The sequence below is a fragment of the Sciurus vulgaris genome, assembly GCF_902686455.1.
Source record: "Sciurus vulgaris genome assembly, chromosome: 3".
Lineage (NCBI taxonomy): Eukaryota > Metazoa > Chordata > Mammalia > Rodentia > Sciuridae > Sciurus > Sciurus vulgaris.
In genome coordinates, this window is record NC_136463.1 from 38338958 (window position 1) to 38351170 (window position 12213).

The following is a 12213-nucleotide window of genomic DNA, read 5'->3' on the forward strand; positions in this document are numbered from 1 at the left end:
TAAAATGGCAAGGTCTCAATTTTGGAAAGTTGTCAATTTCTTTCTTTTTTCTTCTTTTTTGGTACTGAGGATTGAACCCAGGGACACTTCACCACTGAGCTACATCCTGAGCAGCCCTTTTTATTTTTTGAGACATGGTCTCACTAAGATGCTGAGGCTGGCCTTGAACTTGAGTTCCTCCTGCCTTAGCCTCCTGAGTCTCTGGGATTACAGGCATGCGCCACCACATCCAGTTAGAAGTGTTGGATTCTTCACATGAAGAAGTTTTTAAAATACCTAAAGCAATTTATTTTCTGACACTTTAGTCTGGATAACTCTTTGCTGCAGGGGCTCTGCTCTGCATCGTAGAATGTTCAGCAGCATCCTAGCTTCCTTATAAGTAAAATTGTCCCACTCCCTGCCATTGAGAACTGATTGTCCAAAGAGAAAAGAGCACACACAGGAACACTTACAATTTACTATAAACTTAATTGATATAAAGGGTGTGTAGCAATCAATTTGCAAATAAAATATATAACGACGATCTTTATTGTAAATTCAGTAAGTTAATTGATTCTCATGAAATACTTTCTTCGATTTCTGCCAACTCTTGGATTCATGTTCACTATTGGGTTACTTTCACAAAAGTGTGATTTTGAATAAATACTGGGTGATGCTTTCATGTTAAAGACTAAGACCAAAGTGAAACAACAAAGACATTATCTGAGAACTTCACTCGTCTGTCAAAGACCTGAGTAACTTCTTCTGAATATTGGGGAATATTTTCTCAACTCTTGTGCTATTCACAATATAATGGCTATAGACAAAGCACACTTAAATTTAATGCACATTATTAACATTTTCTCTGATACCTTTTTAAGTCCAGATAACCAGCAAAACAATAAAGCAAACTCTGGTTTAAAGCATTTGCAGATTTCTATGATGTAAATACTCCCACCATGCTGGCTTCCAGTTTCTAAAGGTGATGGCAATGAACAAGGAATTGGGAAGACACGTACAGGAGTATCATTACCTAGTATCTGCACCATGCTGATACAATATTCTAGGGTGACCAACTGTCCTGGTTTGTTGAAGACTGTTCTGGTCTTAGCACTGAAGAAATTCCTCAGTCTTGAGCAAACAGGGATGGTTGGTTGTCATACAATAGACGTAAATAACCCACAAAGCTAGATAATAGTAAATATAATAAAAGAACTAGGCAGTCTTGAGTATTTATGTCTTTTTTGAGTATATTTTCCTTTCAATTTTTTTTTTTTTTTAACTGTGCTGGGGATTGAACCTAGGGCCTTGTGCTTGCAAGGCAAGCACTCTACCAACTGAGCTATCTCCCCAGCCCCTCCTTTTAATTTTTAACTGCAAATTTATGTTATTTTTACTAATGGCTGTGTTTAACAAGTGACTCACAAAGTTCCTGAAAATTTAACAATCGGCTCTTACGAGCTCGACACACCACTGCAATGGGAGGAAGCTGCAGGTGGGACGTGGAGTTGAAGAGTCCCCTCTGAGGGCCTGTCCTCTCTCTATTGGGGGCGGTGCAATTATCAGCTATGTACAAATGGCAGCAGCCTTGAGAAATGATCAAAGGCAGCAAACTGCAGTGGTAGGAGTGTCCCTTTACCAGCAGGGGTCAAGGGGGCTGTGAGAAGGGGGATGGCTGCACATATCCGGGTTGGGTTTTGTCTGATGAGTGTGACCAAAGGGAGTGGGTGGCGATGCCAGGCACCACAGGGACTAAGCAGGTGGGAAAAGAAATGGAGACAGAAAGGAGTTGAAAGGAACAAAGTAAATGGGTCAGGCCGGTGTTTAAGAATTCAAACAAGAGCAGTGCAGGTAGAGTGTGGGAAGAGTGGAGGTTTGCCAACTTGGTTGGGCTCAGAAAGTCAGCTGTCTGAACTGTGGACAGCAGAGGCACTGCAGTGTGACTTGGGAACGCAGTCCCAAGTGATCATGCATGTGGATGAAGCGAATTAGACACAAGGGCCCCGAGTCCAAGTGGTCAAGGACCCGAGAACCTGGCAAGGTAGCTGGTTTATCCTCACGGACACTGAGGTGATCCAAGGTGATGGCAAACTCCTGCCAAAGTAATAGCTACATTTTCTCTAGTTACTCTAGGTTGAACCACAGTGGGTTTTTGAACAATGAAGGAAAACTATTAAATACTTGTATTTTTCTTCCCTAAGGGAAGAACATCAGCTTCTTTCTTGAAAAACGTGTGGATAACATATCATGTTTCTTCATCCATTTCTAATTTGAAATAATAAACCATTAAGTACTTTCACTTTTCTTAAGCTGTAGGTAGGGCAGGAAAAATGTGTGTGTGAGGTGTTTCAATTGAGTATAGAGGATTCTGACCCAGGTGACCGAAGTAAAATTACATAGCCTTAGCCAAGTCAGAGGATAAATGTTCTTTTCTCTCTTTCCATTTTTTAGTGTAGTCATGGCCACTTTGGTCAAATGTAGAGTGACTGGTACTGTTACTTGTTCCCTAGTTCTGTCATCTGTACATGGTAATAATTTCACTTGCCCTAACTTACTTCCTCAGTTGGTGTTGAGACTCTCGGAGACATAAAAAAAGTACTTTTAAGGGTTTGAGTCCCAGCACCATACCAAAAACAACCAAACGACAACAGACCAAAAAATAATACTGCTCTGGAAAGGAAAAAACAGTCTAAATGATTATCACAATTATTCACTTTGATAAACTCTATCAAGTTTTCCAAAGAGGTTAAAAATACAGTATTGCCTCTGTAATCTACATTATAGACATTCATCATCTTACTGAATCAGGACTATTTGAAAAATAATTAAAATGTGGGAAAATTGTGAATTTGAAATCACATTAATAAAAGCCTTTAGTATCTGTTTACTGAAGGCATAAGGAAAGTGGAGGAAAAGGTCATATTGTAATCTCCAATGAAAACCATAGGCTCTGCATAAATTACCCTGTGATCAAATTAATCCTTCAAATGATAAAATGAACCTTCCTAAATATACACCTATAAGCAGGGGATTATTATAGTGTATAGTAACAGTTTGACACCAAGTTATGCTTTCAACAGACTACCATAAATTGATCATCTACTTTAATTAGAAGACATTTTACGTATTTAACAAAAATTTTTTAAAAACATGTATGACCTGCTTATACTGAGAAATCCCAGAGTCAGACTGAGATACATAATACTGAATCCTTAGCTAGTAATGGTGTCCATGAAAATCATCATTAAGGAAGAAGAGTCTGGTGGTAATTAGTGTTCTTCACCAATATTCTCAGTTTCCTTTTCTGGAAAAATGGTATCCTGGCCTTCCCTGCTTTCTTGGAATTAGGCACGGCCATGTAACTTGCCATGGTCAACAGACCATGAGTATAAGTCACATGGATTACCTCTGAAAGGAAGCCTTTAAGACCAATGTGCTATTTATCATGTTCCTAGACCCTCCCAATGTGACCAGCTATATTTCACATGGTGAAAGTTCTGTCTTCCTGGGTCCTTGAAGGAGAAGAATATGGCACAAAGCCCCCTAAAACTTGAGATGAACATAGGAAAAAAATGTGGTTGTAGTTATATTGCTAGGATTGGCAAGGGGGGTGTTTGTTACTGCAACATAACCTGGTCTAAGTTGACAGACATGAAGAATGATCTAGACAAAGGTTCCACAAGCAATTCTAGATTTTTGGATATTGGTTTTGTTACAAGGTTTTGTGTAATACTCTCCTAGTGTTGCTGTGACAAACTAGTACAAATTTAATGGCTTAAGAAAACATAAATTCTTATGGTTCTGGAGGTCCGAGGTCTAAAATGGCTTGGCAGAGCTGCTTTCCTTCTGGAAGTTCTAGGGGAGAATTTCTTTCCTTGTTTTTTCTAGCTTTTAGATATTGCTTGTGCATTCCTTGGCTCCGGATCCTACCTCCAAATTGGCAGGGTAGCACCTGCCAATTTCTGTTTCTGTTGTCACATCACTTTTTCCTTACTCTTACCCTCCTACCTTCCTCTAATAAAGATGCTTGGGAAGACGCTAGGCCCAACCAGACAGTCCAGGATCATTTTCCCTACTGAAGATACTTAATGCCATCTGCAAAGTTACTATTACCAGTAACATCTTCACAGGTATCAGGGATATGGGCATCTTTGTGGGTCCATTATTCTGTCTACCACAGCCACCTTCTGTCAACTGAGGAAAGCCATGCAGATACATGGTAAAGATTTTGTCTCTAAAACACTGTACATACTAGCAAGAGAGAAAACACTATCATTAAAGTGTTCTCTTGATATGCCACAGCAATAGGACATGAATCTGAAATTTACTGCTTAGTTTACACTGAAAGGAATTATCAAACAAAGAGTCTGTATTATACTGATGATAACAATGAGATCAAAGAGACTGATTTCTAGTTGACTATAGGTCTGAGGAAAACAGTCCTTGCTCGTGTCTTAGATTTTATATGGCAAAATTGATTGGTTGTGCTTTCCAGGACTGAAGTTTTTTGTTCCAGACCTACTGGACTTCATCCATAAGATAAAAGCTTAGGTAACAATTCACTTAAGGAGTTAACCATCAGAGCATCACATGTGAGCATAAGAGATGACTTCTCTCTTTTGCATCAGTTCCTTCAGGGTCTGGGTGTCCAGAGGAGTGAAGGCTTCTACTGCAGGGGGAGTCTCCGTCCATGGACAAAGGAAGTATCTAAGGGAAAGCGGGGAGCACAGCACCTCTTTGCTGGTATAACATCCAGTTTAAATACCAAGGAGTCACAATTGGAGTTTAAAACTGCTTTCCTCAGCCCAAGCATCCTTACCTACTATGAAGCACTCTGCATCTTATGAAGCACACTACATACGTTTTTTCCTTTTCTTTTTTGATGTTTCCCTGAAGAGGTTGCACCATTCATGAAAGTACTACAATATTAGATGGATGCATGGATATTCCATCTCCCTCCTCCAAAAATCCATTTAACACACTGTTCTTGGGCAGAGATATAAACTGTAATAACAGATACCACACTTGATCTCAGCCAAAAAGTGACCTACGTGGTTTTTTCAGTGGAGGAAAACAGTGCGGTGGAGATTTTTTTTTTGGCACTGGGGAACTGAATCCCCTCTATGCCAAACACATATTCTACTACTCAACTACACCCTGGCCCTAAGGCAGTCATCTTTTGAAGGGAATAGTCCCATGGAATCTTCATAGGAAGAAACAAGTCTTTTTCAGCATTTGGAAGCTAGATATAACATAGCAAGAAGAAATAATTTTAAAATGATGTGGATTCAAATCCCAGAGTTGTCAGTTTCAGTCAGGTTTTCTCTTCTCTGAACCCTAATTTCTTCACCTACGAAAATAGGTTTTGTGCTACTGACTTTTAGGGTTGTTGCCAGAATTAAATGTGAATGGACGTAAAGATCATAGCACAATGCCCAGCAGGTCTAGGTACAAAACAAATGGCAACTCATTACTGGTAGTAGTATTAAATTCAAAGCACCTCACCATGGCAGTGTGGTCCATTAAGGAGTTTAAGAAGCTTATTTACCTAAAATGAAACAATGGAATAAAGAGCTAAACGTTTCCTATGAAACCTCAATCATGCTTCTGTAATGCTCTCCTTGCTTTCAGCTTCTAATCCAGAGTCCGGGTCATCACAGTTTTGGTACAACTGAAACGAACTACAAAGATGTTGGATTGTAAGTCATTTACATTTACAAAGCTATTCTTATCAGTTCTGTCAGAGTAAAGGCTCCTCAGGACAAGTTACAGCTTACACTCCCTTTGTAGAATATACACTACACTTCAAGAAACAGGCGATTCAGATGAGTTTATATACCAAGACCTACCTGTCAGTTATCAAGAGGAAACAACATACAGAAGTATCTGAGCAGAGAAAAATTGTTTTGTCAGGTTAACCTGGTGAAAAAAGCAATTGAAACTAAAGCACATGGGCAATTACAGAAGGGACTACTCAGTGGTAGTCCTGTACAATTTACAGTGCATTCCTGCAATGTGGAATTATAGATAATTAATTTCTGGCCCCTTAAATGGTTTTTAAAAAAGTCAGGTAAATCGTTCTCCAGTATCTAGACCCTGAGACTAGGAATGGATGCTCATAATAAGAATCTGAAGGACAGAATGTCTCTCTCTATTTACCTCACATTTGTCACACTAAAGGATTTAGTGCCACCATACCAGAAGAGGGGCAGCAATTCCCAAGTTAGATGGGCTACCAAACCAAATAGGCTTTCTTCAAAACAACAAAATCAAATTCCAAAATTTGATTTGAACAAACCTAACCCTTGATATAAAAAACTGAAACAAATTTGAACAGGTTAACCCTTGTTCCAAATTTGAACAAAATGAACACCTGATATAAAAACTCACAATACGGATTATCTTTGAGTATGGTGATAACTAATAAGATGTTTAAGGAAACTTTCTGGAATGATGGAATAGTCTCCATCTTGGCAGGGCACGGGAAGTGTGGGGGTATGCATTTGTCAAAGTCATCAAATGGTATAACTAACAAAACTCCTGGAATGGTACAACTAAGATTTTTGCAATTTATTGTATGTATATTTTATAAAAAAAGAAAAACATGCAGGTCTGGAATGGTAATCATAGTCTAGAAGGCAAGCCCTTCTCATGAGCAGCTGGGAGGTGCAGGAGAGCTGGGAAATTTGGGTAGATGGACAAGGAGGAAATGGCTTCTACCACACCTGGTAAGAGCAACTGTCTCAAGAAGTAAATGCCCGGCAGCAACCCAGGACAAGTCTCTCCAATTACCCTTTGCTCCAAACTGAAAACAACAAATACATAATGAGCTTGGGTAATATGTGCTTGGTCTTTTGTACTACTCTCTTCTCTTCCAAAAGCTCATGGCAAGGAAAGATGCTTCATAGTACTGTCAGCTTTTTCTGGTAGTACCAGAAGAGAAGGGTGGCTGATTTGAGGGTTTGTACAGAAATCATGTTTTATTTATTGTTTTGGTATCAGGGATCGAATCCAGGGGCACTTTACCACTGAGCTACATTCCAAGTCCTTTTTTATTATTTTGAGTTGCCAGGGCTGGTCTCAACCTTGTGTTTTCTCCTGCCTCAGCCTTTCAGGTTGCTGGGACTACAGGTGTATACCACCACGCCCAGCCAGAAATCTAGTTCTCAAAGTGTTAAGCACAGTGAGAACTGGTTGCCACCAAAACAAAGAACCTTAAAAATCTAAATAGAAAGTGGGTGGCTTTTAAATTATTCCACAGTCTTATAGAAATTCTTAGAATAATAACAATTCTACAATCTATTGGAAATTACTCTGTAGTCTATAAGTAGCAGGGGAAATATTTATAACAAGTTGTTGTCTGGACATACTCCTGGTGTTCTGTTTCATTAATCTTATTGCTAATTCAACCCAGTTCCCCAGAAAGCTTTTGCACATCTTTGGTTTTACCTACTTCACTTGCCCATTTCAGGATAGGAAGAGGAAACAGAGTATAGAGGATATCTCTGGAAGGATGATGGCAAAGATATCAAGTTGCCATGTAAAATTAATGAGATCAAAGACCCTAGAGTATAGAGGTCTCGATAACTTATCAGTACAAATGAAAGGAGCAGTGGGCAAGGGTACCAAAGGGAATCTGCAGGGAGGGTTTATGCAAGTGAGTAAAGGGTAGTGATACATTTCTTCTACCAGAGTAAAAATATTTCCCATTGTAAATATAATAAAGATAGAAAGGAATTTTTAAAAGAAAGTTGAGAAAATAAAAAGACTAAAAAGAATATTTAGAAACCCAGGTTTTCAACACCCAAACACAATCCCATTACCATTTTGGGAGATTCCTTCCAGCTCTGTGTTAGTTCAAACTTAGTGTTCCCTTACAAAATGTCTGCAGAACATCCCCATATGAAGAGTCACCATAAGTAACTAATCGTCCAGATCTGGACTTTCAGGTTGTTTCCAACCGTTCACTTTTATAAAGAACAATCTTGTGTGCTTAATCTACTTCTTTTTGTGATTTGTATTTAGAATCATTGCTGTGGCAGTTTTCTTAGACGTGCAGTTACCCAGACAACTATTCTGAATGTCTGCTGGTCCTTTGGTTCAACTTCTAGTGGGTTAAGGTTAAAAGTGCACTGGGTTCACACCAAGGGCACAAGTCTTGATTTTTGCCCTCTGTAAGTGGAGGGGAGAGCAGATTGCCATGCTCCTTCTCCACAGGGAGATTCCACCCTTAAGGTATGCGCCACTTTTTAATCACACTGTTATGATTCCAACTAAACAAAAACTGGGCTTAATTCGTAGGTTTAAAGAACACAAATCTTTTAGCTGGGTGTGTTGGCACATGCCTATAATCCCAGCTGCTCAGGAGGCTGAGGCAGGAGGATTATGAGTTCAAAGGCAGCCTCAGCACCATGGAGGCACTAAGCAACTCAGTGAGGCTCTGTCTCTAAATAAAATATAAAATAGGGCTGGGGATGTGGCTCAGTGGTTGCGTGTCCCTGAGATCAGTGATTGAGTGCCCTTGAGTTCAATCCCAGCTACTAAAAAATGAAAAAAGAGAGAACAAAAAAAAACCTTTCAATTGGAATCAATGTTCACCAATTAGTTGTACTCCTCTTTTATAAATTACTCATATTGTTCATATGTTCCTGGGATGTTGGCATATTTCTCACTGACTGGTATGCTTCCTTTATAGAGCAGTCATGAGCTCACCATGAACGAGCATGGCTACATGCTTACCATTTCATCTTTTTCCACACTTAGAATGAGTTTTATTGACTTGTCCTTTGGAGCTATGTCATTTGGCCTATACTGAGATATGCTGTAGGAAACTATTGAATATTTTTTGAAGATAATACTGGTTACATTAGTTTTATTTTGTTGTTGTTTCTGGAAGCTTTCCCTTAATGAGAATTCACAAAAGAAATTTCTTTGTGATATTAGCAGTACAATATTTATGCTTCTTCTGAGTATTAAGTTATGAACACAGTGAATCATGGAACTAGTCATGTCTTATAAATTTGTAGAACACATAAAGTAACTGTACAGCTCACCACTAATGAATACAAACACTCTAAGTACACACTTTTTGTACACTTAACTTCATTCTTGGCTTTATCTTATTTTCTTACTTTCCTTTTCATTTTCCTTATCCATTTACTAAAACACCTTAACTCAGTTATTAAAATGATAAAGTAGAAAATATGCATATTCAGAAAAACTTCATAAAACAGTTTTTAAAACAAAAAAGTCCCATCAAACACTGTCAGAATACTAATAAAGAAATAAAAGACATGGTCCTCTTTTTAAGAAATTGACAAGTGAAGGGGCAAAAGACAAGTAAACACACAATTATCAATAAGCACAGTAAATGCTATGAGAAGGGAGAGAAATGTGCTAAGGACACACACAGGAAGGGTGCTTGATTTAGACGGAAGGACTCTTGGAACACCTTCTGGGGAAAGCAGCCTAATAGAGACAAGGGCAGTCCAAGGATAGAAAGATCTTCACTGAGCTAAGAAATCTGAACTTGATCCTGAAGCCCATGGTGACATGGTAAGCCCACTACAGGATTTTAAATGGGATTTAAATGACATGATCAGATCTTACAAAGAACAGTCTAGTAATGGCATAGGAAAGAGACTGAGATGTGAAAACAATGGAATCAGTCATCCTAAATACATGGTCAGAAGTTCAGAAGTGATGAGGGCCTGATGATTCAATACATAAAAAAATCACAGATTTTCTACTTTCACCGTATTTTCCAGTTCTTGTTAATTTGCAGGAACACTATGATTTTTTATTTATTTATTTATTTTTGTGGTACTGGAGGTTGAACCCAGGGGTACTCTACCACTGAGCGACATCCCTAGCCCTTTTTATTTCTTGAGATAGAATGTCATTAAGTTGCCCAGGTTGGCCTTGAACTTGCAATCCTCCTGCCTCAGCTTCCCTAGTAGATGGGATGGCAAGAGCTTAATACAAAGCCCAACTGGAATGCTATGAGTTTTTGTTAACCAAAATACATCTAACCTCTAGAAGAATTCCATATTACAAAATGAAGATACTTTCATCTCTTCTTTCCAAATGCTTATGCTCCATTTCTTATTATCTAGGAGAGTTATTTTTTTTTAATTACCTAAGCTATATGATTTTAGATTATAAACTGAAAAACTGTTCAAAAGAACAAAACAGATTTTGGAAATTATGCAAATTCTTTAAAAACTTAATATTGTAAGCCAGAAGCAACATAAAAATGGTGAGAAGATTTGCTCTTTAAGACATGTTGTTGGGACAACTGGGTATCTACGCAGTTCTCAGTTCAAAGCAGTAAGAACTGCTTCCTACTACAACTGCAAGCAGCAATCCTTTTTGGATGGGTCACACAGTTAAATGTGAAAAGAGGAAAGAAAGATAGGATATTTATTCCAGCTGTAGAAGGAAGATAACTTTCTTTGACTATTGTGAAATAAAGGATATCATAAGAGATAAACTGAATAGGTATGAATATGTAAACATAAAATTGTTTTGCACAATGAAATGAAAAAAGGTGACAGTAATGAAGGAGGAAAAGACTGAAAAAATTTACAAGCCTATATATATGTACATAAATCTATCATAAATATGAAATATGTAAGGTCAATAATCAATATATTCTATTAAATAACTGGTCAAAAGAAGTTATCAGTTTATACATGATGGAAATAGAAACTGCAAATTATCATTTTGCAAAGCCTCTCATGAAATTAAATACTAGCTGGAAAACCATCTAAAAAGTGCGAGAGCAGCTATAAATACTACATGCATATACACATGAAGGCCCACACTCTGGTCTGTAAAATGCACTTCGAAGAACTTTACCCCCCAAGAAACCAGTCAGTTGTTTATTTGGAGCAGAACTACTCATAACAGGAAAAAATGAAAATAATCCAAGAATCTAAGAAAGGTAGTAAACAAACTATAAGACAACAACATGACATTTATCTATCTTATAGCTTTTTAGAAGGACACATATGAGGATATAAATAATTAGAAGTGCAAAGGGAGGAATTTGAACCAATGCTTTTTTTTTGGGGGGGGGGGGGGGCGGGTGGTACCGGGTATTGAACTCAGGGCTCTTGACCACTGAGGCACATCCCCAGCCCTATTTTGTATTTTATCTAGAGACAGGGCTTCACTGACTTACTTAGTCTTACTTTTGCTGAGACTGGCTTTGAACTCTCAATCCTCCTGCCTTAGCCCCCCCAGCCTCTGGGATTACAGGCATGCGCCACTGTGCCCGGCTCAAACCAATGCTTTTTTGCAAAATTTGTGCATGTGTATGTGAATTAAGAAGGATGTCGACAGAGGAAATGTCCTATACTCTTTTTTTTTTTTTTTTTGTGGTGCTGGGGATTGAACCCAGGGACTTGCTTGCAAGGCGAGCACTCTACCGATTAAGCTATCTCCCCAGCCCTGTCCTATACTCTTATTTTACCTAGGTACAGTGGGCCTTGGAGCTATCCCAAAGTCCACCCGGCACCATTCAACTACCCACATCCACACTGCTTTCCTCCTTTAACACAATGTGATCCAGGAGGCACCTTCATCGTCCTGTAACTGCCATCAGAGGAATATATTTCCTGCTGTACAACATAGGTTTCTGGGAAGAAAAGCAACTACTGAATTGTTCAATAGGCTTACTGTGAGTGTGGCGAGGGACATGAAGCCGATGAGGTTATTCCATACTTTATCAATGTCCTTCAGCAACTGTTGCAGTTTCTCACTGCACACTGCAGTGGCTTTTATTCCCAGTTCCACACGTTTGGTTACTCTGTACACTTCAACAACACCTGACAGGGCAAGAGAGGAGACAGTTAAGAGTTGCAAGCACAGGAAAAGAGATGAGTAAGATAAGGCGGCACTGCTGCTTGATGCCATACTGGCTGGAATTAAGGAATGTATCTAGACAGAGGTGAGCCTACTATTTTTGGGGACCAACCCACCTCTCAATGCTGCAGTACAGCTTACTGGTAAAAACAGACTCTAGGGTGACACTGCTTGGGTGCACCCCTATTCTGTCTTGTACTAGCCATGTAATCTTGGGCAAGTCACATAACTGCTATCTCAGTTTCCTCATCTATAAAGTTGGGATAATAAAAATACCTCCTTCCAAGGATGGTTGAGAAAATTAAATGGGTTAATGTTATAAAAGGCCTAGAACAGTGCCTGGAGAACAACAAGCATCAGGCAAGT

General features: G+C 38.8%; 1 protein-coding gene across 19 annotated transcripts in view; it reads right to left on the reverse strand.

Annotated features, from left to right (window-relative positions):
- SYNRG (synergin gamma) overlaps positions 1–12213 on the reverse strand; it is a 65235-nt gene that overhangs the window by 2723 nt on the left and 50299 nt on the right. For all 19 annotated transcript variants that reach the window (XM_079132085.1, XM_079132088.1, XM_079132084.1 and 16 more), the window contains one exon: positions 11662–11810. In XM_079132085.1, the coding sequence (XP_078988211.1) occupies positions 11662–11810 (149 nt within the window). The remainder of the gene's footprint in view (positions 1–11661; positions 11811–12213) is intronic.